Source organism: Molossus molossus, unplaced genomic scaffold (genome assembly GCF_014108415.1).
Source record: "Molossus molossus isolate mMolMol1 unplaced genomic scaffold, mMolMol1.p scaffold_m16_p_6, whole genome shotgun sequence".
In the NCBI taxonomy this organism is placed as follows: domain Eukaryota; kingdom Metazoa; phylum Chordata; class Mammalia; order Chiroptera; family Molossidae; genus Molossus; species Molossus molossus.
Window position 1 is genome coordinate 51,740,891 of NW_023425399.1, and position 26,802 is coordinate 51,767,692.

Genomic DNA, 26,802 nt, shown 5'->3' on the forward strand with positions numbered 1-26,802 from the left:
GGGTTGAAACCTCTCCTTCTCACAGAAGAATACAGGAGAGGAGAAGGGAAGGGGGAAAGGAGGAGAAGTCAAGAGAGCACTTAGTGCAAATCATGCTGAAGTTGTTAGAACAGCAGGGAGGAGGAGGAGAAAAGAGGAGTATAAACAAAAAAGCCAGGTGTTTCCCATAGATTGTGGAAAAGTGATAGTAAAGAAACGGGGACTTTCAATGTTAATCTGTACCAGGATATCTAGCAGAGGAACTTTAAAAAAAACTTATAGACAGAAGAGTATAAAAGGCAGAAACCGCCCACCCCACTGGCTCTTCCAATTAGCTAAGAGCCAGACTGTGCTTCATAAGTGAGATGTTCACTTTATTTTATTAATAAATGTGCATGCTTTAATGTTTTAATAAATTCACTTGCATTAATGTTTTAATAAATACATTACACAATGCAATCAAGGTCTCTCCTATAAATTCATTTATATGAGAAGACAAGGATTGAGGCTGGGGATAGCCCTCTCCCTCTGATTTAGGGGGCTGTCCAATAACATCTCATTGGTGTCTGTGAGAGGTGCCTGTCACAGAGATGCTGAGCAGACCTAGAAGAGCTGCAGTTTCAGAAGGGTGACCTGCTAAAATATGTGGATGATCTCCTGATCACAGGACCCACATGAGGACTGTTTGAAAAACTACTGACACCCTCAATCACCTAGCTGTGGCTACAGATCTTGGCCCCAAAAGCTCAGATTTGCAAGCAGGCCGTTAAATTCCGGAGGATGCTCCTCAAGCCTGACAAAAGGAGTTGAATAAGGGCTCATAAGGACACTATCACTCAGATGCAGCCCCCAAAGACCAGGAGGCAGCTGAGAGAATTTCTGGGAATGGCTGCTGCATTTGGATCCCTAACTTTGGACTCATAGCAAGAACCCTGTATGAGGCTCTAAAGGCGCCAGAGGAGAGGACCCCTGGACTGGGATAAGGAATGTAAATGGGCCTTTAAGACCTTAAAGTTCCATCTGGCAATGGCACCTGCTTTGGGTCTCCCAAATCTGCTTAAACCTTTCCATCTGTATGTGCATGAGAGGAAAGGAATTGAACTTGGGGTTTTCACTCAGACTCTGGGGGTGCCACCCACTCACTGCCTGCAGCCTACTTGTCTGTGAAATTAGACTATACAGTTTAGATCTGGCCAGCATGCCTAAGAGTAGTGGTGGCCACCTGTGAGCTTATACAGGAAGCAGAGAAATGCTCTCTTGGTCAACTGATCACTATTTTAGTGCCTCGTCAAGTCCTGGGCCTACTGGAACAACGAGGAAACTGCTGGCTGACAGCAGGATGGATGGAAAGATATTAGGGGGTACTCTTGGACAATTCCAATATCACATTCAAAACTGTTAGTCTGGAAAGTGTGGCTCAGCGGCTGAGCGTAGACTCATGCACCAAGAGGTCGCCAGTTCCATTCCTGGTCAGACCACATGCCCAGGTTGTGGGCCCGAACCCTGGTGGGGGGCATGCAGGAGGCGGCCAGTTGATGTTCTCTGTCATTGATGTTCGTATCTCTCTCTCCCTCTCCCTTCCTCTCTCTATAAAATCAACAAAGAAAAAGTATTAAAACAACAACAAAACTATTAAGTATACTTAACTCTGCTACACTGCTTCTCAAACCTGACAGCATTCCCATCTCATGACTGTGTTGAGGTCATAGATGAGGTATATTTCAGCCAATCGGATCTTGAGGACTACCCACTAGAATGGGCTGACTGGACGTTAAATGTAGATGGGAATAGTTATGTAGAACAAGAAAAGAGGAAAGCAGGGTATGTGATAGTCACATTAGACAAAACTATCGAGGCTAAGGCATTGGCTCCAGGGACTTCAGCACAGAAGGATGAATTAATTGCTCTTATCAGAGCATTAAAATTATCAAAAGGAAAACAAGCTAACATTTATATGGACTCCAAATACACCTTCTTAGTTTTATATGTGCATGGTGCCATATGGAAGGAGAGAGGGCTATTGACTGCTAACAAAAGGGACATCAAGGATGTACCAGATATCCTGAACTTAAAACAAGCTGTCCTAAGCCCTGTCCAGGTGGCTGTAATTCACTGCATCAAAAATAAGACACAGAGGAGAGATCAAAAAATGGGGGGGGAGTGAACGGAGCTACACAGACCGTCTCCCAGAACCAAACTGGAATTACAACTATAACACAGACAAATTGACAGGAAAAAGCAACAGAAAAGCAGCTTGCGAGGACCATATAACCAGGGACACTGACTCGATCCCGGTAGGCTTGCGAAGGTGCAAGACGGGGGCTGGGCGCCCAGGGTCGGCAGCTCGGCAGTGGCCTTAGCTGTGAATGGTGCCCTCAGGTTACACTCCCAGTCAGCTCCACAGCGCAGAGCCGGGACAGAGGCTAAAACAGCCACAGCCACTTACCTTGAGCTCCGGCAGAGGGAGGGCAGACTGGACTGGAACTGTGTGGGGAAACTCGGGATTTGTAGGGCACCCAGAGTGTTTGCGGAGTGCCAGCCACCCAGGACGGTGGCCATATTGCTCCTTCCCAGGGCTCTGAGGAGAGGCAGCAGCCCCTCCCTCGGAGATCCAACCCAAACACCCTGTGGGCCATTGAAGTGCTAATTGAGGCTCACTAACAACCAGCATCTGCCCCACCCTCGTGAAAGCCCCTTGTGCTGAGCACCTGAGGGAGTTTTTCAATCAACTGACAACCCAAAACTCTTCAAGTAACCTGGACTGCTAGCCTCAGGTAAAAAGCTAGAGGATAACAGTACCTTTCCTGGGCTGGCAACTTTAACCAGGAAAGTAAGATTTGACAGTGGTGTTCAACGTGGGTCCTGCCTCGCTCATCTAAACACAAGAGAGGGAGCCACAAACAGCAGAACACCAACACCCACAGGGAAAACTTGACAGGCTCCAAAGCCCACAGTGATAGCCGAAATGGTGAAACACAGAAACAGAAGCCAAATGAAAGAGCAAGAGACCTCCACCGAAGATGAGACAATGTGGAGCAATTAGGCATGTTAACAGAGCTAGAATTCAGAGCCATGATCTTGAGAAAGCTGAACAGCATGAGTAAGGACATAGAGACACTGAAAATAAGCCAACTGGAAATTAAAAACCACCAAGAAGAGATAAAAAATGACATATCAGAAAAACACATTGGAAGGTTTAAAAAGCAGAGTAGAAGAAGCTGAGAACCGGATCAGTGAATTAGAAGACAGGGTAGAAAAAATCAACCATTCAGAAAAACAAAAGGAACAAACTATTAAAAACAGGAAGACAGCTTAAGAGAACTGTGGGACAACTGGAAACGTAAAATATTCGCATCATAGGAGTCCCCGAAGAAGAAGAAAATGAGCAAGGGATAGAGAATATATTCAAAAAAATAGTGACAGAAAACTTCCCTAATTTGGTGAAGGAAGAAGGCATTCAAGTTCAAGAAGCACAGAGAGTCCCAAGTAAGAAGAACCCAAACAGGCCCACACCAAGACACATCGTAATTAAAATGCCACAAATTAAAGACAAAGAGAGAATCCTAAAAGCAGCAAGAGATAAGCAACAGGTTACCTACAAAGGAAACCCCATAAGGCTCTCAGCTGACTTCTCACAAGAAACACTACAGGCCAGAAGGGAATGGCATGAAGTAATGAAAAACAAAAATCTGAATTCAAGACTACTCTACCCAGCTAGGCTCTCATTCAAAATAGAAGGTCAAATAAAGAGCTTCCCAGACAAAAAAGGCTAAGGGAATACATTAGCACCAAACCAGCACTGCAAGAAATGTTAAAAGCACTGCTGTAATTAGCAGTAGAAATGGGAAGAAAAGTGGAACCACACTAAACAAAAATGGCAATAAATAAGTACATATCAATAATCACCTTAAATGTAAATGGATTGAATGCTCCCATAAAAAGACACAGGTAGCTGATTGGATAAGAAAGCATGACTTATCTATATGTTGTTTACAAGAGACCCACGTCACAACAAAAGACTCACATAGGTTGAAAGTGAAGGGATGGAAAAAAATTTTCCAAGCAAACGCAAAGGAAAAAAAAGCTGGGGTAGCAATTCTCATATCTGACAAAATAGATTTCAAAACGAAGACTATAACTAGAGACAAAGAAGGCCACTACATAATATTGAAAGGATCTATCCAACAGAAAGATATAACTTTGATAAACATATATGCACCCAATATAGGAGCACCAAAATATACTAAATATCTTCTGGAGGACTTCCAAGGTGAAATCGATAGCAATACAATCATAGCAGGGGACTTCAACACCCCGCTCACATCACTGGATAGATCCTCTAGGCAAAAAATTAGCAAGGAAACAGGGACTCTAAATGAAGCATTAGACCAAATGGATTTAATAGATATCTACAGAGAGTTACACCCCAAAACTACAGAATACACATTCTTCTCAAGTGCACGTGGGACATTCTCAAAGATAGACCACATGATAAAACACAAACTAAATCTCTACAAGTTCAAGAACATTGAAATCATATCAAGCATCTTCTCAGATCACAATGGCATGAAACTAGAAATCAATTGCAACAAGAACATACAAAGACATTTCAACACATGGAGGCTAAATAACATGTTATTAAACAATGAATGGGTCACCGAGGAGATCAAGGAAGAAATTAAAAACTTCCTGGAAACCAATGAAAATGAACACACAACAACACAAAATCTATGGGATGCAGCGAAAGCAGTTCTGAGAGGGAAGTTCATAGCACTACAGGCCTACCTCAAAAAACAAGAAAAATTTCTAATTGGCTGTCTAACCTAACAACTTAAAGAATTAGAAAGCAAACAAAAAGAAAACCCCAGAGCAAGTAGAAGGAAGGAAATAGTAAGGATCAGAGCAGAAATAAATGACATAGAGACCAAAAAAACAATTCAAAGGATCAATGAAACAAAGAGCTGGTTTTTTGAAAAAATAATCACCAAGAAACAAAGAGAGAGAACCCAAATACATAAAATCAGAAATGAAAGAGGAGGAATAATAACTGACACCACAGATTTACAAAGGATTGTTAAGAGAGATTATGAACAATTATACGGCAACAAATTCGACAATCTAAGCGAAATGAACATAGTCTCCCAAAACTAAACTGGGAAGAAAGAGAAAACTTGAACAGACCAATAACAAAAAAAAAATTGAAGATGTAATCAAGACTCTCCCAGCAAACAAAAGCCCAGGCCAAGACGACTTCACAGGGGAATTTTACCGAACATTCAAAGAACTAATACCCATTCTCCTCTATTTCAAAAAATTCAAGAAGAAGAAAGACTCCCAAACTCATTTTATGAGGCCAGCATAATTCTAATTCCAAAACCAAAAAACAATACTACAAAGAAAGAAAACTACAGACCAATATCCCTGATGAACATAGATGCCAAAATCCTGAACAAAATACTAGCAAATCAGATCCAGCAATACATCAAAAAATTATTCACCATGACCAAGTGAGATTCATCCCAGGGATGCAAGGCTGGTACAATATGTGCAAATCAATAAATGTGATACACCACATAAACAAAATCAAAGATAAAAATCACGATCGTATCAATAGACACTGGAAAAGCATTCGACAAAATCCAGCATCCATTTCTGATAAAAACCCTCAGCCATCTGGGAATAGAGGAATCATATCTTGACATAATAAAGGCCATATATGAAAGACCTACAGCCAACATCATACTCAATGGGCAAAAACTAAAAGCATTTCCGTTAAGAACAGGAACAAGACAGGATGCCCACTTTTGCCACTCTTATTTAACATAGTACTAAAAGTCTTAGCCACAGTAATCAGACAGGAAGAAAAAATAAGAAATCCAAATTGGAAGGAAGAAGTGAAACTGTCATTATTCGCAGATGATATAATATTATATGTAGAAAACCCCAAAGGCTCCATCAAAAATCTCCTAGACTTAATAAATGAATTTGGCAAAGTAGCAGGATACAAAATTAATGTCAAGAAATCAATGGCATTCTTATAAACCAATGATGAACTCACAGAAAGAGAAACTAAAAAAAAATCCCATTTACCATCACAGCAAAAAAAATTAAGATACCTAGGAATAAACTTAACCAAAGAAATAAAGGACCTATTCGCAGAAACTACAGGTCATTGAAAAAAGAAATAGAGGAAGATATAAAAAAGTGGAAGCACATACCTTGTTCATGAATTGGAAGAATTAACATCATTAAAATGTCCACAGTACCCAAAGCAATCTATAGATTCAATGCAATCCCTATCAAAATACCAACTATATATTTCACAGAACTAGAACAAATACTTCAAAAGTTCACATGGAACCAAAAAAGACCCCGAATAACCACAGCAATCTTGAAAAAGAAGAACAAAGTTGGACGGATCACATTACCAGATTTCAGGTTATACAACAAAGCTACTGTAATCAAAACAGTCTGGTACTGGCACAAGAACAGGCAGATAGATCAATGGAACAGAACAGAGAACCCAGAAATGGACCCAAGACAATATGCTCAATTAATATTTGACAAAGGGGGCAAGAGCATAGAGTAAAGACAGCCTCTTTAATAAATAGTGTTGGGAAACTTGGACAGCTACATGCAAAAAAATGAAACTAGACCATCAACTTACACCCTACAGAAGAATAAACTCAAAATGGATAAAAGACTTAAATGTGACTCATGAATCCATAAAAATCCTAGAAGAAACCTAGGCATCAAAATTTCAGACATCATACGCAGCAGATTTTTCACTGATACATCACCTAAGGCAACAGAAACAAAGGAGAAAATGAACCCATGGACTACATCAAACTCAAAAGCTTCTGCACAGCAAAAGATACAATCATCAAAATGGAAAGGCTACCCACTGTATGGGAGAGCATAATTGCCAATGATACATCAGATAAGGAATTAATTTCCAATATATATATAGAGTGGTCATACAGCTCAACAAAAGGAAGACAAAGAACCCAATTAAAAAATGGGCAGAGGAATTAAATAGACACCTTTCCAAACAGGACATACAAATGGCTAAGAGACATATGAAGAAATACTCAACATCCCTAATCATCAGAGAGATGCAAATTAAGACAACAATGAGATATCAACTCACATCTGTCAGAATGGCTCCCATCAACAAATCATCAAACAAGTGTTGGTGAGGCTGTGGAAAAAAGGGCACTCTAGTACACTGCTGGTGGGAATGCAGAATGGTGCAGCCACTATGGAAAACAATATGGTGTTACCTCAAAAAATTAAAAATTGATTTGCCATTTGACCCAGTGATCCAACTTCTAGGAATATACCCTAAGAAGCCTGAAACACCAATCAGAAAGCATATATGTACCCCCATGTTTGTAGCAGCACTATTTACAATAGGTGAGATCTGGAAACAGCCCAAATGTCCATCAATAGACAAATGGATAAAAAAGGTGTGGGAAATATACATAATGGAGTACTATGCATCTATAAGAAGGAAAGATCTCTTATCCTTTGAGACGACATGGAGGGACCTGGAGAGTATTATCCTAAGTGAAACAAGCCTAGAAGAGAAAGACAAATATCACATGATCTCACTAATTTGTAGAATATAATGACCATAACAGTCTGAGGAATGGGGTACTCCCAGAGATGTGGAAGTGGGGTACAGACTGACAATCCCCAGAAGAGGGGTTGGTGGAGGAGAAATAAACCACAGAACTTATATGCATGTATGCATGAACAATGGACATGGACAACAAAGCTGGGGACAGGGTGGGGAGGGACGGGGAGGAGACTATCAATGCGGGGAAAAAGGAGAAACATCTGTAACAAAAATAAATACATTAATAAAAAAAAATGTAGTCATTTCGTCCGGTTGGTGTGGCTCAATGGTTGAACACTGACCCATGTACCAAGAGGTTCCCAGTTAGGGCACATGCCTAGGTTGTGGGCCAAATCCCCAATGGGAGGCATGCAGGAGGCGTCCAATCGATGTTCTCTCTCACTGATCTTCCTATCTCTCTCTCCCTACCTCTCTTTAAAATCAATAAAGAAAAAAAATTAAAATAAATAAATAAAATGTATTCATTGCCCTGGGCAGTTTGGGTCAGTGGTTAGAGCACCGGCCCGTGGACCAATGAGTCGCAGGTTCAATTTTGGTCAAGGGCACGTACCTCAGTTGTGGTTCGTCCCCGTCCCTGGTCAGGGTCCTGCAGGAGGTAACTAGTCAATGTGTCTCTCTTATATCGATGTTTATTTTTCTCTCTCTCTCTCCTCCCGCCTTCCTTCCAGTCTATCTGAAGATAAACAGAAAAATATCCTCACATGAGGATTTAAAAATAAATAAAATGTATTCATGACGCAACTCACTATGGAAGAGACATTCTGTCTGCCTATATCAAAACCTGCGTCACAGGCCCCGGAATCTCTTGGTTAATCCATCAGGTAACAGCCAAATGCCCCACATGTCAAACAATCCTAAAACAGAATCTCATTAGAGAAAGGAGAGGAAATAGCACTAGGGCCAAACCCCCTTTGAGGATTGGCAGATCAACTTCACCCAAATGCCAAAGTCTAGGGACTGGAAATATTTGTTTTTGTAGACTCGTTTTTAGGCTGGGTAGAGGCTTACCCCACCAGAACAGAGAAGGTCACCAAACCAGTCAGGGCCCTTTTAAAGAGCATAATCCCTTGATTTGGAATTCCTAATAGTTTACAGAGTGATAATGGACTGATTTTTGTTTCTGAGATCACTCAAAAGGTCAGCAAGTTACTGGGCATAACCTGGAAGCTACTTTTAGCCTGGAGACCACAGGTCTCAGGGAAGGTTGAGACAATGAATCACACCCTAATGAAGAAGATAGCAAACTATATTCGGGAGGTTCATCTACATTGGGATTGGGTGCTCTGCTCAGGATTAGCTCCCCAAAGTGGGATTGGTTTGAGGTTCTACGAAATAATATATGGGTGACTGTTTCAGGGTGCTATAAGAACAGGGGATGTATATGTAGATCATGATGTTAAGGTTAATAGTTATAAGCTGCATCTTAATTAAACACTGACTAATTAATGATTTGGCATGTACTAGGAATTTTTCTGCCACAGGTTCACAATAGTTCTTGGAAGCAAGAATCAGAGTTCTGCTCAAAACATGGAACCCAAATCATTAGCCCTAGCTGATCTTGCTCAATAGTTAGAGCATTGGCCCATGGACCAGAGACCCGGGTTCTGTTCCCGCTAAGGACACATGCCTCAGTTGCAGTTTGTCCCCGGCCCTGGTTGGGGTTGTGTGGGTAGCAACCAGTCAATGTTTCTCTCTTTCTCTTCCTCCCTTTCTCCCTCCCGCTCTATCTGAAGATAAATGCAAAAATGTCATCGGGTGAGAATTAAAAAAAAGAAAAGAAAAACTGGATCTTTAGATGATCATCTGGAGGAAAAATGGATGGGATCCTGGGACGTGCTTCTCACCATTCCAACTGCTCTGAAGCCTGGCAGGGGTAAAGTCCTGGATCCATCACACCAGAGTGAAGAGGGCATAAGAGGGGAAGAATGGGTGACTGAACCCAAGGAATACCTCAAGGTCATCTTTCAAAGGTAGCATTTGTTATAATCATGCTCCTGACCACTGTTGGTCTGGCTGAAGAACTAATTTCATTCAGAAGAGATGAAAATATTTGGGTGTATTTAGCAAAAAACATTCTTAATATCTCTGACTTTTGCCTTTCAGGAGGAACCTATGTAGAACAGACCTTCACATCTTGCCTAGTAGGAGCTGGGACACGTATTGCTAATATACAGAATTATACTCATTCTATTCATGTAGGGAAGAAAGTCACATGGGGACTTTTATGCGTTGGGACCCACTGTCTGGGAAAAGGATGCAGAGATGTTTTCTCTAAAGGTTGTTGCAGTAGCTTCTTGCGGCAAATGTCTGACTTTTACCAAGTGTTCTAGATACTGTCTTTCAATATGAATTGTTCTAATAATTTCACCCCCCTTATAGCAATGGACATAATAAGCTGCCAACTGGTTGGTTTCTAATTATGTGGTGTGTTTATTTTCATATATCCAAGTCAACAGCCTCGGGGCAGCGGGGGGTTGGGGGGTGGCTTGTTCCTTAGGTTGACTGACCATCTTTGTGCCCCAGAAACATCACACAGTCCAAATGAAAAAAGACCTTCTCATGGCTGTGGTGCCAGACTGCAATGATGATCTCCACCTGTGGAACCCTGCTGAATATATTGCTTTAACCATTTTTGTTATACCAGTAATGGTAGGCTCCCTTAATGTCAAAGTGACACAGCTGGCTTGTAGCATGGTAAAAGCCCTGAATGCCACTTCCAGGGCTATACATGGAATAAATCAAGAGCTGAGCCAGGTCAGGAAGGCAGTTCTAAAGAATCAGCAGCAATAGATTATTTGTTCTTGTGGCATAACCACGGTTGTGAGGAATTTAAAGGACTGTGCTGTTCTAATCTTTCTGACAATTCTCAATTGATAAAAAACAACATTCAATAAATTAGGGAAACCTCCTCCAAGGTAAAACAGCAAGGATTTTTTGGATTTGACTTTTCCAAGTTAATTTCCTGGCTACCCAGCTTGTCCAGGTTGCGGGAATTTTTAAAATTTTCTCCTGTTTATTTTTTGTAGTCTAATTGCTTGCTGCTGTATTGAGTATCTTCCTCTTTCTAGATCCTCCATTCACTGTATTGCATCCCCATGAACTGCTTTCAAGGCAAAAGAAGTAAATGCAGTCTAGCAAGAGTCGATTTTTCATCTAATGCCAATCTCATAGATATGAGATGATAGAGATAACAGTGGGGAATATTAGTGGTGGGAAGGAGAACTAGAATAGTGGGGACTAGCTATAGTTGTAAGAAATATTAATCACACTCTGTTAACTGTGATTGCTTTGTTCTGATTAAAGAAAGCACATTCTGACCTGGCTGGGAATTCTACGCCCCAGCACCTGAGAGTTAACCTTTAAATGTGGCCCAGTCTCCTTATCTGAGAACTGCCCCCTCATCATGGAAAGACTAACAACCTTGGAGTCCTGGAGGCGGTGCACTAGAGACAACCCTTCTTAGCCCTCAGCCCATATTCCCCAGTGGGTATTACTTCTCCATGCCTGTAATATGTAACCCCTTTACCCACTGTTATTCCTTTTGCCTACTTCCCCATGTAATCTTTGTTCTTCTACCCAATATACGCATTTCGCTTATGGGAGGGGGGATCAGAGAGCTGATTTTTCAGAGATGACCTGCTGCTCTCCCACACTGCTGGCAATATTGAAATAAATGCTCATATACAATTCAACCTTGTCTCTGCTGAAGTGACTGAAGTAGTGACAGGCAGCCCCAAACCATTCATTGTCTGATTTCAAAAGAACACACCTGGAAAGCTGCTGAATATTTTATTAAGATCTTCCCCTAGGAACTCCCCTAAAATATCCACCCTTAAAACCCTTAGAACAGAGGACGCAGGGTGCTCCCCCTCCCAGGAGTATGCCCCAGCCTTTTCCTTCCCGTCCCTCAGGCGCATTAACATTACCTTCCTCACTCCATAAAAGCTCCAAGGGCCCTTTCTTCACCTCCATGACTTGTTTCCTAAGCCCACTATGTCTACAAATTAGTTCTTCTACCTCTGTGATTTTCCAAATAAATGTTCTCTTATAAATGTTGTCTCTGAATTCTTTCCTAGCTAGAACTCAAGTATCGTGGTTGCTGAACCCAGGTCCAGTCTGACTTCAGGGGTCTAACACCTGGTGCCGTTCCTGCCGTCTCCAACAGAAGGAGATGGTCCTGTTGGGATATCAACCTCCCCAACACTGGGGGCTTGTGGGTGGCTGGTCCAGGATGAGGGGCCAATGACTGCCCAGGGGCCCCTCAGCCCAATCCAGACTCCATGATCCTGCTTCAGCCATGCTAGGAATTGGCAAAGAAGTCAAAAGGAGAGGCTCTGAGAAACTGGATGACAGAGTGGATGGGGGGAGTTCCAGGCTCTAAGCAACTCTGATCCAGAGGGACAAGGGCTCTAAGCATCTTGTTTACATAACTTAGGAAAGCCAAACACATCTGCCTTTACTCTAGGTCTTCCCCAAGGGCCCTACCACCCAGTCTCCAGGAAAGTTCAAATGCCCTTGTCATTTCCACCAGCTCAGCAGTGAGTCATCATCAAATGATATAAAAGTACCATAAGGTTCAGAAAGAGCAGGTTCTGTTGCATAAGCAAATACCCACAGAGTAAGTGGGCACAATAAGCCACCTCCCATGGACATCCCAGACACCAGTCATGTGAGAGACAAGGAAAGACAGAGGCCCAGAACACAAGTGGGAGGCGGGAACATAGGGATAGTGAGAGACAAAGACACACAAACAGAGACAGGGAGAGACACTTAGAAGTGAAACTTTCTTACAGGACTTAGAAATGTAGAGACTTAATAAGAACTGATAAGAGAAAGTGCTATACTGGATTTCATTTCTTAGTAGAAGCACAGGGAGGTAAAGAAGAAAGAAAACTAGTCCTTCTCATTATCCTGAGGGCTACAGAGCAGAAAAGGAACAGAAAACCCTTTTTAGAATGAAGAAAAGGTCAACTACTTTCCAGATCCTCATTTCAGAGTTTTTCCCAATCTAATTTTCAAGCTGATGAAACAGTCCTCCATGAAAGAACCATTCCTTTAGTAGGCAAAATAATAGCCCCCAAAGAGGTCCACATTCTTCTCATTATCACTGGTACCTGTGAATATGTTAGTTATATGGAAGTAAGGCATGTTAGTAAGAAACTAGGAAAATTCCTTGGCAAGTAGAATAAGGAAACTGAGACAAATGGCTGAACAACTGGCATGGAGGGCTAGGCAATTAACAGCCAGATTATAAATTACAAGAATCTATCTTTCTTAACAAAAGATATCTAGCAGAAAGTGGTTTAAATCACCTCCAAGAGACAGATAACAAAAAAGAACATTTAGAGCCAGATTAATATAAGAAAAAGGTAAAACTAACCAGAAAACAACCCCAGACCCCATTATACATATGCTCATTTTAATACATCAGCATACTAAATGACACACCTGAAAATATTCTGTTGAGATCCTCCCCTGGGATATCCCCTAAAATTCCTACCTATAGAAAACAGATAAAAACCATCAGGACAAAGACCACCAACTCACTCTCTTCTTTGAGCACACCCACTCCTCCCCTTTCTTCAGGTGTGTACTTTGCTTCTTCTATTCTAAGCTCTAAGGATCCCAAAGAGACTTGCACCCAAGGGAGCGCAATGAGCAGTGACAGCTTGTCTCAGGCTTACCCCGATCATGTATCCAAGGGCCCTTCCTTTGCCTCACTGTCCCAAGCTTTAATAAACTTATTTTCACTTTCACCTGTACTTGTGCCTTGAAATTTTTCCAGTGTGAGTCACCTGATAATCCAAAGGTCCTTGGACGGTGCCAGGGCATGGCCAGCCCCCAGCACAGAAGTGGTCCCTAACAGAGGTGGGAATTAGGTTGCATGAGGAACTGAGGCTGCTAATCAGCTCACTTTGAGATGAGAAAGTATCCTGGCTTATCAGCATGGGCCAAAAGTGTTCACAAGGGTCTTTATAAGTGAAAGAGAAAGACAAAAGTCAGGGTCAGAGTATGCAGATGCAAGGAGCCAATGGTCAAGGATTGAAAACAGCATCCAGAAGCTGGAGAAGGCAAGAAACCATTCTCCCATGGAAACTTCTTAAGGAACCAGCCCAGCCAACACCTTGATTTTAGCCCAGAGGCTAAAGATTTTGGACCTCTGACCTCCAGAACTGCAAGACAATAAATTTGTGCTATTTTAAGACAGCAAGTTGTGGTAATTTGTTACAGCAACAAGAGAAAACTAACATACCACCCACATCCTCAGTCTGAGGATACGGACAACAGTGCCCTCCAAGAAGGTCAAGGTAAGACAGCCAAGTGTCCTTCAGTATGAGGCCTGGGGAGACATACACTTCTCACACAGCTGTTCACTATTAATACAAAGTACTTTCTTGGCTCACTGAGGTAGAATGTTCTTAGCTTACATCAGTGGCAAGCTCTCTGATTTATTTAAGAAAGAATAAATACTGAGGAGGCAAGAACAAGAAATCTTCTCAGCAGCTGTTTTTTCTGTTTTCTAACTTCAATGAGATAAGCTCTCCTTGTGTTAGGCAGTTAGACAGACATGAGCAGAGCAAGGATGATGGGCCAGGTACAGAAGGTCACCAGGGTGGAAAGCCCTGGGTGCCTACCAAAGGACAGTTGTAGAATGGGACCTCACCCCCAGGGTGACCTTTCCTCCCCTAGCATATCACTGGTCATGAAGTTTGGACCCACTGACCTTTCCTCTCTAGAGATAACATCTAGGCCGCAGTTGTATTTCAGCCCCAGGCCCAGAAAAGCAGCAAAAGCAGACCAGTGATCCTGAGGTCAGGATCAGCTGCATTGAATAATGACCCCCTGCCCTGGTGCCAACCAATCAATCAATCAATGGAGATCTACCTAGTTCCTGAGAGGACATACCTGGAAAGCTGCTGAATATTCTATTAAGATCTTCCCCTAGATGTAGACTGGTGCAGCCACTGTGGAAAACACTATGGTGTTACCTCAAAAAGTTAAAAATTGAACTGCCATTTGACCCAGTGATCCCACTTCTAGGAATATACCCTAAGAAACCTGAAACACCAATCAGAAAGAATATATGTACCCCTATGTTCATAGCAGCACTATTTATAATAGCTAAGATCTGAAAACAGTCCACGTGCCCATCAGTAGATGAGTGGATTAAAAAGCTGTGGTACATGTACACAATGGAATACTATACAACTGTCAGAAAGAAAGATCTCTTATCCTTTGAGATGGCATGGAAGGACATGGAGAGTATTATGCTAAGCAAAACAAGCCAAGCAGAGAAAGACAAATATCACATGATCTCACTTATTTGTGGAACATAATGAACTAAACAAACTGCTGAACAAAATTAACCCAGAGACATAGAGGTGAAGTACAGACTGACAAACTTCAGAGGAGTGGGGGTTTGTGGGGAAGAAGATAAACCACAGAACTTACATGCATGTATGCATGACTAATGAACATAGACAACAAAGCTGAGGATGGGGCGGGGGGGGGGGGGACGGGAGAGGAGGGTGTCAATGGGGTAAAAATGAGAAACATCTGACATCTGTAACAAAAACAAATTAATAAAAAAATTTTTAAAAAAATCTTCCCCTAGGAACTCCCCTAAAATATCCACCGTTAAAACCCTTAAAACAGAGGAACCAGGGTGCTCTTCCTTCTAGGAGTACACCCCAGTCTTTCCCTTCCCCTTTCTCCCAGGCGCATTACCATTACTTCCTCACTCCATAAAAGTTCCAAGGGCCCTTCCTTTACATCCATGACTTGTTTCCTAAGCCCACTTTGTCTACAAATAAGTTCTTCTACCTCTGTGATTTTCCAAATTAATGTTATCTTATAAATGTTGTCTCTGAATTCTTTCCTAGCCAGAACTCAGGTACCGTGGTTGCTGAACTCAGGTCCAGTTTGACCTCGGGGTCTAACACCTGGTGCTGTTCCCACCGCCTCCAACATCCTGAGCATAAAACATGTCTGATGTCCAGCAGCAGAGAAAGTCTTGAGTCCAATAAAGAAAAAATGTTGCTCACAGAGGGAATGTGTTAGGGTTCCCGGCACCAGTGCCTCCCTGCAAGGGAGACAGCCCTGGCATCTGCATGCAGGATACTCACTAAAGAACCCATCCTCCTCTACTACCTTAATGCACAGTTGTCACAGTTACCACAAATTAGGAACCTGCTAGCTGCACATCATACATTAATTGGAGTGAGACAGACAAGTGGAATAGGGAAACTGAGACAGACAGTTAACAGTTTGCAGCCATCTAGTAAATCCTATCTTCCCTAAACCAGGGACACTTAAGAGTAAATGTTTTGTACTTCTCCACCCCAACCAAAGGGTAAATAAATAGCTCAAAACATCCTACTCAGGGAGATAGATAGCAGAAATCTAATTAGTGTCATTTGCCAACCACATCCAAGGGCAGATAAAGTTAACAGAATAAATCTCACTTTGTAACATCAGCATATAGCTGATGAATATTCTACTGAGAGCCTCTCCTAAACACCCCTCCTTCAAAACCCCTCAAAAGGAAGGTCCCAGCATGCACTCTTCCAGGAGCACACCCACGGCCTTCCCCCCCCCCTCTTCTTCCCTGACAGGCATGCATCTCCTAAACTCTAAGGGACCCCAGGAGGCTTACAACCAGGGTAGCAATGGGCAGCGGCAGTTCATCTCAGGTAAACCCTCTGAACCTGTCCCTAGGGCCCCCTTTTCTCTGACTTCTTGGTAAGCCAAAGCAGACCAACCCAGGCTCATTTCCTCAGCCCTTTCTTGTTTCACTGTCCCCAGCTTTAATAAATGTCCTTTAATATTCAACCTGTACTCGTGCTGTGAAACTTTTCCTGCACTAAGTCAAGAACACTTACTATTAGCAGACAGAACCACCATGAGCCAGTTCCCCTGTCCCAGAACAAGAGGAAGTAGGAGGGCCAGGAGATGCAATTTCAAAAGAACCCTCACCTCTGTAATCAAAGGTGACCACGTGGTAACCAAGGGAACTCAGCACCTGTAAAGTGAAAAATAAACATCTGGGCAAAAAATCCACATATTTTGGACAGAAGGCAATTTGCCCCTTATTAACCTCATTCTAATTTCTGTCTTTACACTGTGTACACTGCAGAAACTTGTCATCATGTCGGTCCCATTCTGGTGGGGTCTTATAAAACCCAGTGCCAACTGCTGCTACTGGATAAAATGATGCACTCCATCTCAGCAATGTGAGCAAGAAACCTCTTCCTTGGCTCAGAGCCACACCTGCACCATTGCTTTCAGGGGCTCACAAGGGGGTTTTGACTACCCATTAACCTAGCGTATCTCAGATTTTAAGCTTTCACTGAATCTTTTCTGTTATTAAATAACCCTCCAGATTAGATGAGTTCTCCCATGAGATCCCAATTTACAGACTCCCCCCCACTCCCCAGGGCAGCTTGGGTGTGCCCAGAGTCATGCTGAAGCTGATAGCCACCAAGTCACCCAAAGTCATTGCCAGGCCTTTCCTCCTTTCTCCTTAGGATACCCCAGGGCAACCTGCAGTGCGTCTTTCTAGCTTCCAGCCTCCCAAGGGTCCTCACTCTCCAGAGCCACACCTGTTCCTGGTGTGAACCATTCTATGAACAGAAATCTCAAAATGGAACCTACAATTCTCTACGAATTCCCTTCCCTGACTTGATCCAATCCACACAGGGAAACAAATGTTCCACAGCCCAGGGCAGGCCACCCAGTAAGTATATGATAGACAGAGCAATGCCCACATGGTAAGATGTTCCCACGCACCTGCTTATGTCCCTTTCTGCTCTGTAACCAATGTAGATGACCCTCTGAAAGGAGGATGAGGGAGACAGGCATGGTGACCCCAGACATTGGTAGCAACTGCACATTTCAGGCTCCAAGACTGAAATACTTGAGGAAGATGATGACCAAGTAGAAGAGAAGGTCTACAAGCCAGCCTGCAGCAGCCCCCTTTATCTGGGGAGACCTGTTGGGCTTCCACTCAGTGGGCCTGAAATCTGATTTAAATGCGACCAGTACTTCCTGTGGAGGCAAGAAACTTCTGTGCTGGCCTAATTCTTGAGCCTGCAACTTGGGAGTAAAGTATAGCTCCCTGGCCCCTCTGTCCTCTCCATTCCTTTTATATGTAACATACTTACAAATAATTTCAAACAACTTTTATGTAATGGGCCAACATTTGGCATAAGATCCACAAGGTCCATTCATCCTGATTTTGGAAACTATTCCTGGAGGAAACATTGTAGAAAGCACTCCATGGTGGAGTCATCCACAGAGGTAGTGCCAGAAAGACCATCATGATTAACAATTAAAATTATTAGGGGACTCCCTTCTGTTCATGTCACCTGGAAAAAACAGACAGGAAACAACACTCCGGCAAAGCTCCCTCCATCACAGATCATGTAGACACTGTTCTGCCCATCATACACCGTCTAAACACTGCTCCCTCCGTCATACATTGTGTAGACACTGCTCGATCCATCACAAACCATATGGATACTGCCCTTTTCATCATACACTGTGCCATCCTCACCTACCTTGTAAAGCTCCACTCTGTGGTCACCTCCTCTAGAGTTAAGAGAGAAGGAAACAAGAATAAGTGTTAATGCGTCTTCTCAAAGAGGCAGTCCCAGAGTCAATAATGAAGTATCTGGGTCCTTACTGACTTGTTCTCCAAAATCATATGGGGCGGGGGGGGGGGGGAGGGGTCAATGGTGGACAGGTGACCTCCTCCTTGGAATGCCCTAAGAGGCTCCAAGCTCGCCACTAGTAGTACTGTGCCAAAGTCTTAATACTTTAGAGATATTTCATTATTTATCTTACTTTTATTTTTGCCTAGGTAATTCATACGTACAGTACAAAATCCAAAAGACAAAAAAGGATATGCAGCAGGCCCACCCACTCCTGCCCCAGCATCCAGACCCTTCCTCAGGCTCCTATTGTCCAAGGACCTTCTATAGACAGAAGCAAGGCACTTCTTTACTTGCAGACATACACCCCCAGATATTTGCCACATGTACCTCTGTCTCTCATTTTACACTCAATAAATCACAGCCCACTCTCAAGTGCACTCTTTTTAACAGCAGTCACTTTACTTATCTCTTGGTCATTTGGTTCTTTTCCACCTACTGCTGACTTAAGTTCTGTTGCCATGGCCAGATCCATGTGATCCATGTGTGGGACATGTTCCGAAACAAGGAACTACTAGTGGAAGGTGTATAACTGTCATCTTGACAATCACTGTAGAGTCCTTCAGGGGGATCTCACCTTTTACCCAGAGTGTGCGAGAATGGCCATCTCTCAGCTCCTCACCAACAGACTAGTTTTTGTGGGCACTTTTTATTACTGAGGCTGAATAGAATTTCACACCAACTGAACTATTTCACATATCTGTATTCGTTGTCCAAGGATCACTTATCCCTTCTCATTTTCTGTACAGTTGTCAGTCATTTTTACTGTGGATGGACAGACTTCAAAGCGGGAAAGAGGCCACCTTGAAAAAGGAAAGTGTGTTGGCGGGTGGGCTCACCCTCTTCCAGACTTCTCAGATATATATATATTTTTTATATAACGAGTATTTTGAGCACTTTGGCCATTTAGGGTGTGTATGTAGGGTGGGAAAGGGGATGTCCTTGGGAGAGACAAGGATGAGATGAAGAAGGAAACCAATATAATGCAAAAACAAAAATACAAAAAAATGAGTTTCAAGCCAAGAAGGAAATACTGTACAGTTTTCAGTTAACTTTGGAAGAGTTTATGGTGGCTCTTGTCTAAATTTTCCAAATTTCCTATTTTGAGCAAAAGAAGGATTCAGGGCAGCCCAGGGGTCTGAAACTCAGGGAGTGCCATGAGTCTGGTCAAAAAGCAGGGACATGTAAGATCTGCAACACAGGCAGTCTCCAGAGCAGTGAAAGGGATCAGTAAACCTTTCAAAATCACAATATTCCTTTAAGCCTGAAGTTACAGGCAGATTCTGTTTTGTTTACCATGTGATTGGCATTGCTTAACTAAATCTTATTCACAATAAACTTCAAAATTCTCTTATTTACAGAAAGATGCTATAACAGCTGTTTTGTAGCCACTTGCTATTTGAAAAGCAGAAGAGAAACCCTCTGTGGCTTGTTCCAGACATAGAAAAAAGCAAACAGCCAAGTGCATGCATGATTAAGTAGCTAGGCACTCTATTTCCTTGGCTTAGAAACCATCCTCATGGGCCATACTTCCTGGACTTCATACCTATCCTCTGCACAGCCCCTCTGCCCAGATACCACCGTGGCCTGCTATCCCCTCCAGGAAGGCCTGTACAGTGTTCTCCTTACTAGTTCTGCCTATAAAATGATCATACCCCAGCCCACCACTATGGCCAAGGTGCTAGGTGGTGGCCCTGCCTCCTGCCACCTCCTTGCTGGCTCTCATATGACCTAAGGCAGCTGCAGCAACAGTGACCCATCTCAAGGGATTCAGGCAGTGCTTTGTTCAGAAAATGAACACCTCCCCCCCCTCAGCTCTCTCATAGAGACTCTTCCGAGTAAGGCTGAACACATGAGGTGGAAGAAGCCCTCTTTAAACCAAGGGTGGTGGCAGCTCCAATTCCAGCTAGTCTGAAGAACGTGACATCAACATAACTTGAAAAGTACCTGAGATAAACCTACACAAGGGTTTTATGTGCCCTACACCCACTGAGTTTCATCACTGGTCCAGCAGGACTGGCATTGCTGGCTTACAGCTGGGAGCAGAGAATTCACAAAAGTCACCCTGATCCGGCAGCATGGTAGGGCCACCCCAGAGGATGAACTCGTGTATGCATGCTCAGCTGGGGTCTCTTTGCTGGACTCCCTCTATCTTCGGCTATCCATCCTTCAGTGTCACCCCTGCTTCTTTTCAGAAGTGTTCCTCTTCCTCCAGCAGGGCATACCCGCCAGCAAGAAACTACTAACCTGCCTACTATTCAGACAGGGCTGACAGATGCTGCTATTGAATAGGACAACTTTCCTCAGGGCATACTGTGATCCTGAAGAGTCACATGGCCCCTCCTTATCCCTCTGAGGAATCATTGCTTCCTTATTCCCTGAGAAGACTTGTCCCCTAAACAACAGGCCCTCAGACAGTTTGCCGTTTAAATTTCATTAGCAAAAAGGAGGTCTGGGTCACTCTGACAGAGATGCACCCCAGTCGCTGTGAGTTTCAGATAATGGGTTTCTGGATAGAACTTCCCATATCTGCTTAACATGGTGATTCCCAAGAAAATAGGGCCTGGCCCACTTTGCACACAGCCCCTGTGGCAACACTGCTTCATGTAAGTTTCACCTGGACCCTCCCCTTTCTCTGGCAAACCCCATAAGAACTCTGTCTTTTCCTGTGTTCCCACATGTGTCTGCTCCCTCATCATAGTGGGTCAGTAAACCCAAACGGGACAGGACACTCCCACCCACAAAGGAACCAGCACTGTAGGGAGGACACATGTGAGGGCTCTTCTTCCTCACCGGGTGCCTGCATTCCCATGCAGGTACAAAATGATAGGGTAACTGGAAGCCAAGGCATCCTCGTACCACATCTGGTCCTTCCCTTGGGCAGTCTTCCACCAGACAGTGGGAACAGTGTGCCTGGAAACAGAAGCAGAGGGGAACAGCAGGATCAAATGATGATGACTGTTGAAGGAACAACTGTGGAGATAAAGTCACAACTGAGCAGACAGAAGGGAATGGGTGGGCAGAAGAGGCAAACTGTTTCTTTCACCAGAATAAATAAATACTGAACTCGGAGTTCCAAGGTGTAGGGATAGCTTTTGACTGCTTAAGTAGATTTTCTAACTTGCAAATGGACCTCTGCTGGGCCACAGAGGCTCACACTGATAGCAGATACCAGGAGTGTGGGGCCAGCAATTTTTCCAGGAGGAACTGGAAGCTCTGTGAGTAAAGATCACACCTGGATGGGTCACCAGGTCTCCACCTGGGACTAGCACAGAATCAGCACTTAATAAATATTAGCTGAACAATAGCATTTCCCTAATATATATACATATTTTTAATTTGTACACAATTTAACTCACAGTGTACTTAAGGTAGTACGTTGTCATGTGCTAATTCAGCAACAGTGATCTTTTGAGCTGCACTAGAAACCTGGACATCCTTAAAGTACCATGTCTAAAGTACGGCACATTCTAGAGTCTACTTGCAAACTGTCTTAGAGCACACCCATGTCTACAGGAGGAGGCACTGCAGGCTGCCCCATCATGTGGGTGAGCTTACAGTCAGCCAACTTATTCCATACTTGGCCAGGCTCTTGGAGACCCAATCTATCTGGCCAAACCCTCCTTCAAAGCGATGCTCCCGTTAATCTTAACTCAAGCCATACCCCAAACTTGAGGCTCTTGACAAAGGCCCAGGAAGCTCCCAGCCAGAGAAAAGGGGATCTATTCCTGAGGCTTGCCTCCTTCCTGTCAGGTAGACAATTATGCTCACAGACAGGCAGTTGAGATTGCGCTGATGGCCAAGCACATGCTCAGCTTTCCTCCAAGTCTTTGTTAGTAGGAGGATCTGATGAGGTGCCTGATGAGGGCAGTTGGTAAATGGGGCCTACTGCTGTCCAAAGGCCCACACTGCCCTCCCAACAGCACAAGACACAGACCTGGGCAGGCAACAGATGCTCACCAGCACACAGACTGGCAGTCACTACCTAGAAACTCACCATTGTTGTCACTAAATACAACTGTTGGGTAACTGCTATGAAAGCTCTCAGCCTACATATCAGCACCACAAAACCCCCTCTGCAACAGGAGGAAGAAGTCCTGACTAAACCCCATGTCTTCAAAGCACAAACCCCCAATTAACCAGTAGGAGTGCTAACCAATTCCCACCAAACAAATCTAGATGTTAAAACAGAGTATATACGTTGGTCAGTAAATGCTAGATTAAATCAAATTGAAAACGACAAATGACTCTATAGTCCTAGCACTGACTCCTGAGAACAACAATCTTCCTTCTCATTCTATGTTCTTTACTCAGGACCATTATTAGAAATGTCTGAACTTTCTTGTAATTCCCACTGGGAAGCTATTCACAGCATTTCATTTAAAAGCTTCTCACATACACAGTGGTTTTCTGAGAAAGCAGAGAGAGACGTTATGGCTACTAAAAAACACCCCAGCTAGACTAAGGGACAGTGATTCAGTGATTCTGAGAAAAAAATAAGAAAACACCAGAAAAGTCAGTCAATTTTAATTTAGTTGTTCGAAAACACCCACCTGTTCACAGAAAAAAAACAAAATTAAAACATATTCTAAAGACAAAGAAGTCACAGAGCTTAAGTCCAATTCAAATGTATGGTTACAAAAAGTAAATACTAAAAAGATAGTAAATACCATCATTACCAACTGCTAAAGTGCTGCATGTAAAAAGAAATCAAGCCGTTTTCAGTATCTAGATATTCCTTTCTCTGAAAAGAAATGATACATCTCAGACCTATAATCACAATTTTGTGCTTATATTCTCTTTGTTTCTAGCACTTTCTTTTCCCCTGGAAATGAGGCTCTCTACAAAAAGCAATCTGGTTCACAAAACTGTTTCAAAACCTCAGAATAGTTTGGTGCCATCGCATTGTGCTCCATTAGGATCAAATTTAGCAGAGCTCTTTGCTTTGGAAATAAAGTGGGTAAAAATAAAAATGGACATGCAACAGTTTTAGAGACTGCTGTTAAGGACGACACTGGCCACATTGCACAGGGCCCTTCCTGTCTCCTGGAGAGTCCACAGAGTGGGTGCCTCAATCCTATAGCCACTTGGACGAACACTCACCAGACTCCAATGGTCACGTCTTCCTCTGGTTGGAGGTAGTAATTACAGGTGTGATTCAAACCTTGATCCTGTGGTTTTTTCAAGTCAATGAAATAGGGAACCCTCACTGTGGGGGACAAAGAGATGAAAACCATGATTAGTGAGGGTGGACACACACACACACACACACACACACACACACACACACACTCAGCAGAGGTGAAGCTCTCAGAAAAAGGTGCTAAGTCTTTTCCAATACAAAACTCTGAGACACTGTGGGTGAATCTTCAGAAACCCAGCAAGGGCGAGGTTTGATTAGAGATGGACACGCTGAAGATTGTTTAAGGTGTGAGAAGATACAACTGAGGAAGGAAAGATCTCTAAGAGACCTGAGGGTCAGCCTGGCCATTAGAGAGGCTGGAGACAAGGAGGCCAGTGAGGCCTCTGGAAGCAGCTCAGGTAAGCTGCAACTAAAGGCTGGAGTGGAGCCAGGCAGTTGGTGGGAAGGATAGTGGGAAAGGTGACAGACAGTGTTCTGGAGTTGGGGCCACAGGACTCAACCAACTGAATGCAGGTATGTGCCAGTTAAATGGGATTTTGAAGTTTCTAGTGCTGTCACTTAACACAGAAAGGATGGCAGAAGATGAAGTGTGGGTGCAGGAAACTGGATGAATTCACAGAACCCATCCAGAGTTGAGTGCTATCAAGTGGGCAATAGAGCAGGAGCCCTAAATGTAACAAGTAATCTGCCAATAGGGCAGGATTCTGTGGTGCACCCACACTATGGAAAATCCTGGGCCTATTAGAGATTCATCAGATCAACTGACTAGATAATTACAGATGAGTAAGAAGAGCAAGAAAAAAGCAATAAGATCACAGTGTGTACTGCAAAATCCCACAATGTTACTATAAAAAGAAGCAAACAACATCAACAACATCCATGTGTGGCTGGAAAGAAATATAGAAAACAATGCCAGGCTGTTAACAAAGTGTGTGTGTGATACTTAATTTTCCCCTTATATATCGTTGTACTTTTATTGATTTTTGGTGAACATATTTGAAGATATATTCAGTTGAAAAGTAAAAAACTAAAAATAAAAAACCCAAACCAAAACACTGAGGTAGAATTTACTCACTAGAAAATGGCACCTCCTAAAGGGAGTCATGACAAACAATAGTATGGTCCTGATTTCTAGCTGATCCCATATTCTGTAAGAAAGCTGTATACATCTTTAGTTTTCTTTGGTGTAGAGAGTAGTTTCATTAAATAACTTCACACTTTATGTGGTATATTAAAGCCAAATGTGCTCATCTGCTACCCCTATCCCCTTCCTGAGCTATACTCATCAACTTCCTACTCCAGGGCTTTTGCCCTTGCTGTCTGCTTTGCCTGAATGCTCTCCCACTACATAACCTGCACATCTAAAATGTCAGTCACTGAAGCTGAATACACAATTGCTGAAGAACTGAAGTATCCAACTCCAAAGGTTATGAGGAAACACACATGCTCTTTCCTCAGAAATACCCTGAGCAAATGTTTCAGACCATGTAGGGAGACAAATCCACCCACCAGGGCTGCTTTTTGTACCTCTAGCTTCTTTATCTCTTCTCCAAACAGGATACACTTTTTTTTTCTTGAATTAATTAATTTATTTTTGTTACAGATGTTTCTCCTTTCCCCCCCCAACTGATTCCCTCCTCACTCCCCATCCCTGCCCTGTTCCCAGCTTTGTTGTCCATGTCCATGGTTCATGCGTACATGAATATAAGTTCTGTGGTTTCTCTCTCTCCCCCACCACCCCCTCTTTTGGGGATTCTCAGTCTGTACCCCACTTCCACGTCGCTGGGACTACCCCATTCCTCAGAATGTTATGTTCATTATATTCGACATATAAGTGAGATCATATGATACTTGTCTTTCTGTTTGGCTTGTTTCGCTTAGGATGACACTTTCCAGGTCCCTCCATGTCGTCTCAAAGGATAAGAAATCTTTCTTTTGTAAAGCTGCAAAGTACTTCATTGTGTATATGTATAACAGCTTTTGTATCCATTCATCTACTGATGGACATTTGGGCTGTTTCCAGATCTTAGCTATTGTAAATAGTGCTACAAACATAGGGGTACATATATTCTTTCTGTTTGGTGTTTCAGGTTTCTTAGGGTATATTCCTAGAAGTGGGATCACTGGGTTAAATGGAAGTTTAATTTTTAATTTTTTGAGGTAACACCATATTGTTTTCCATAGTGGCTTCACGAACAGTCTGCATTCCCACCAGCAGTGTACTAGAGTCCCCTTTTCTCCACACACTCGCCAAACTTGTTGTTTGATGATTTGTTGATGGCGACCATTCTGACAGGTGTGAGGGGATACCTCATTGTTGTTTTAATTTGCATCTCTCTGATGATTAGTGATGTTGAGCATTTCTTTATATGTCTCTTAGCCATTTGTATGTCCTGTTTGGAGAGGTATCTATTTAGTTCCTGTGCCCATGTTTTAATTGGGTTCTTTGTCTTCCTTATGTTGAGTTGTATGAGCACTCTATATATATTGAGTGTCTGATGTATCATTGGCAATTATTCATAAGGGTATGTGCTTCGACTTTTTTATATCTTTCTCTATTTGTTTTTTTAAAGACCTGTAGTTTTCTGCGAATAGGTCCTTTATTTCTTTGGTTAAGTTTATTCTTAGGTATCTTAATTTTTTTGCCGCAATGGTAAATGGGATTGTTTTCGTAGCTTCTCTGTGAGTTCATCATTGGTGTATAAGAATGCCATTGATTTATTGACGTTAACTTTGTATCCTGCTACTTTGCCAAATTCATTTATTAAGACTAGTAAATTTTTGATGGAATCTTTGGGGTTTTCTACGTATAGTATCATGTCATCTGTGAATAATGAGATTCACTTCCTCCTTTCCAATTTGGATCCCTTTTATTTTGTCTTCCTGTCTGATTGCTGTGGCTAAGACTTCCACTACTATATTAAATAAGAATGGCGAAAGTGGGCATCCTTGTCTTGTTCCTGTTCTTAAGAGAAATGATTTTAGTTTTTCCCCCTTGAGTATGATGTTGGCTGTAGGTCTTTCATATCTGGCCTTTATTATGTCAAGATCTGATCCCTCTATTGCCACATTGCTGAGTGTTTTTAATAGAATGGATGCTAGATTTTGTCAAAGGCTTTTTCGGCATCTATTGATATGATCATGTGGTTTCTATTCTTTATTTTATTTATGTGGTGTATCACATTTAATTGATTTGCAAATATTATACCAGCCTTGCATCCCTGGGATGAATCCCACTTGGTCATGGTGAATAATTTTTTTGAAGTATTGCTGGATCCGATTTGGTAGTACTTTGTTCAGGATTTTGGCAAATATGTTCATCAGGG

At 42.7% G+C, this 26,802-nt stretch overlaps 1 protein-coding gene across 6 annotated transcripts in view; it reads right to left on the bottom strand.

Moving 5' to 3' along the window:
* ABHD12 (abhydrolase domain containing 12, lysophospholipase) overlaps window positions 1-26,802 on the bottom strand; it is a 100,177-nt gene that overhangs the window by 12,691 nt on the left and 60,684 nt on the right. For all 6 annotated transcript variants that reach the window (XM_036244013.1, XM_036244016.1, XM_036244014.1 and 3 more), the window contains 4 exons: window positions 23,437-23,542; window positions 21,127-21,246; window positions 18,181-18,211; window positions 16,598-16,643 (listed from right to left, as the gene is read on the bottom strand). In XM_036244013.1, coding sequence (XP_036099906.1) covers window positions 16,598-16,643; window positions 18,181-18,211; window positions 21,127-21,246; window positions 23,437-23,542 — 303 coding nt within the window. The remainder of the gene's footprint in view (window positions 1-16,597; window positions 16,644-18,180; window positions 18,212-21,126; window positions 21,247-23,436; window positions 23,543-26,802) is intronic.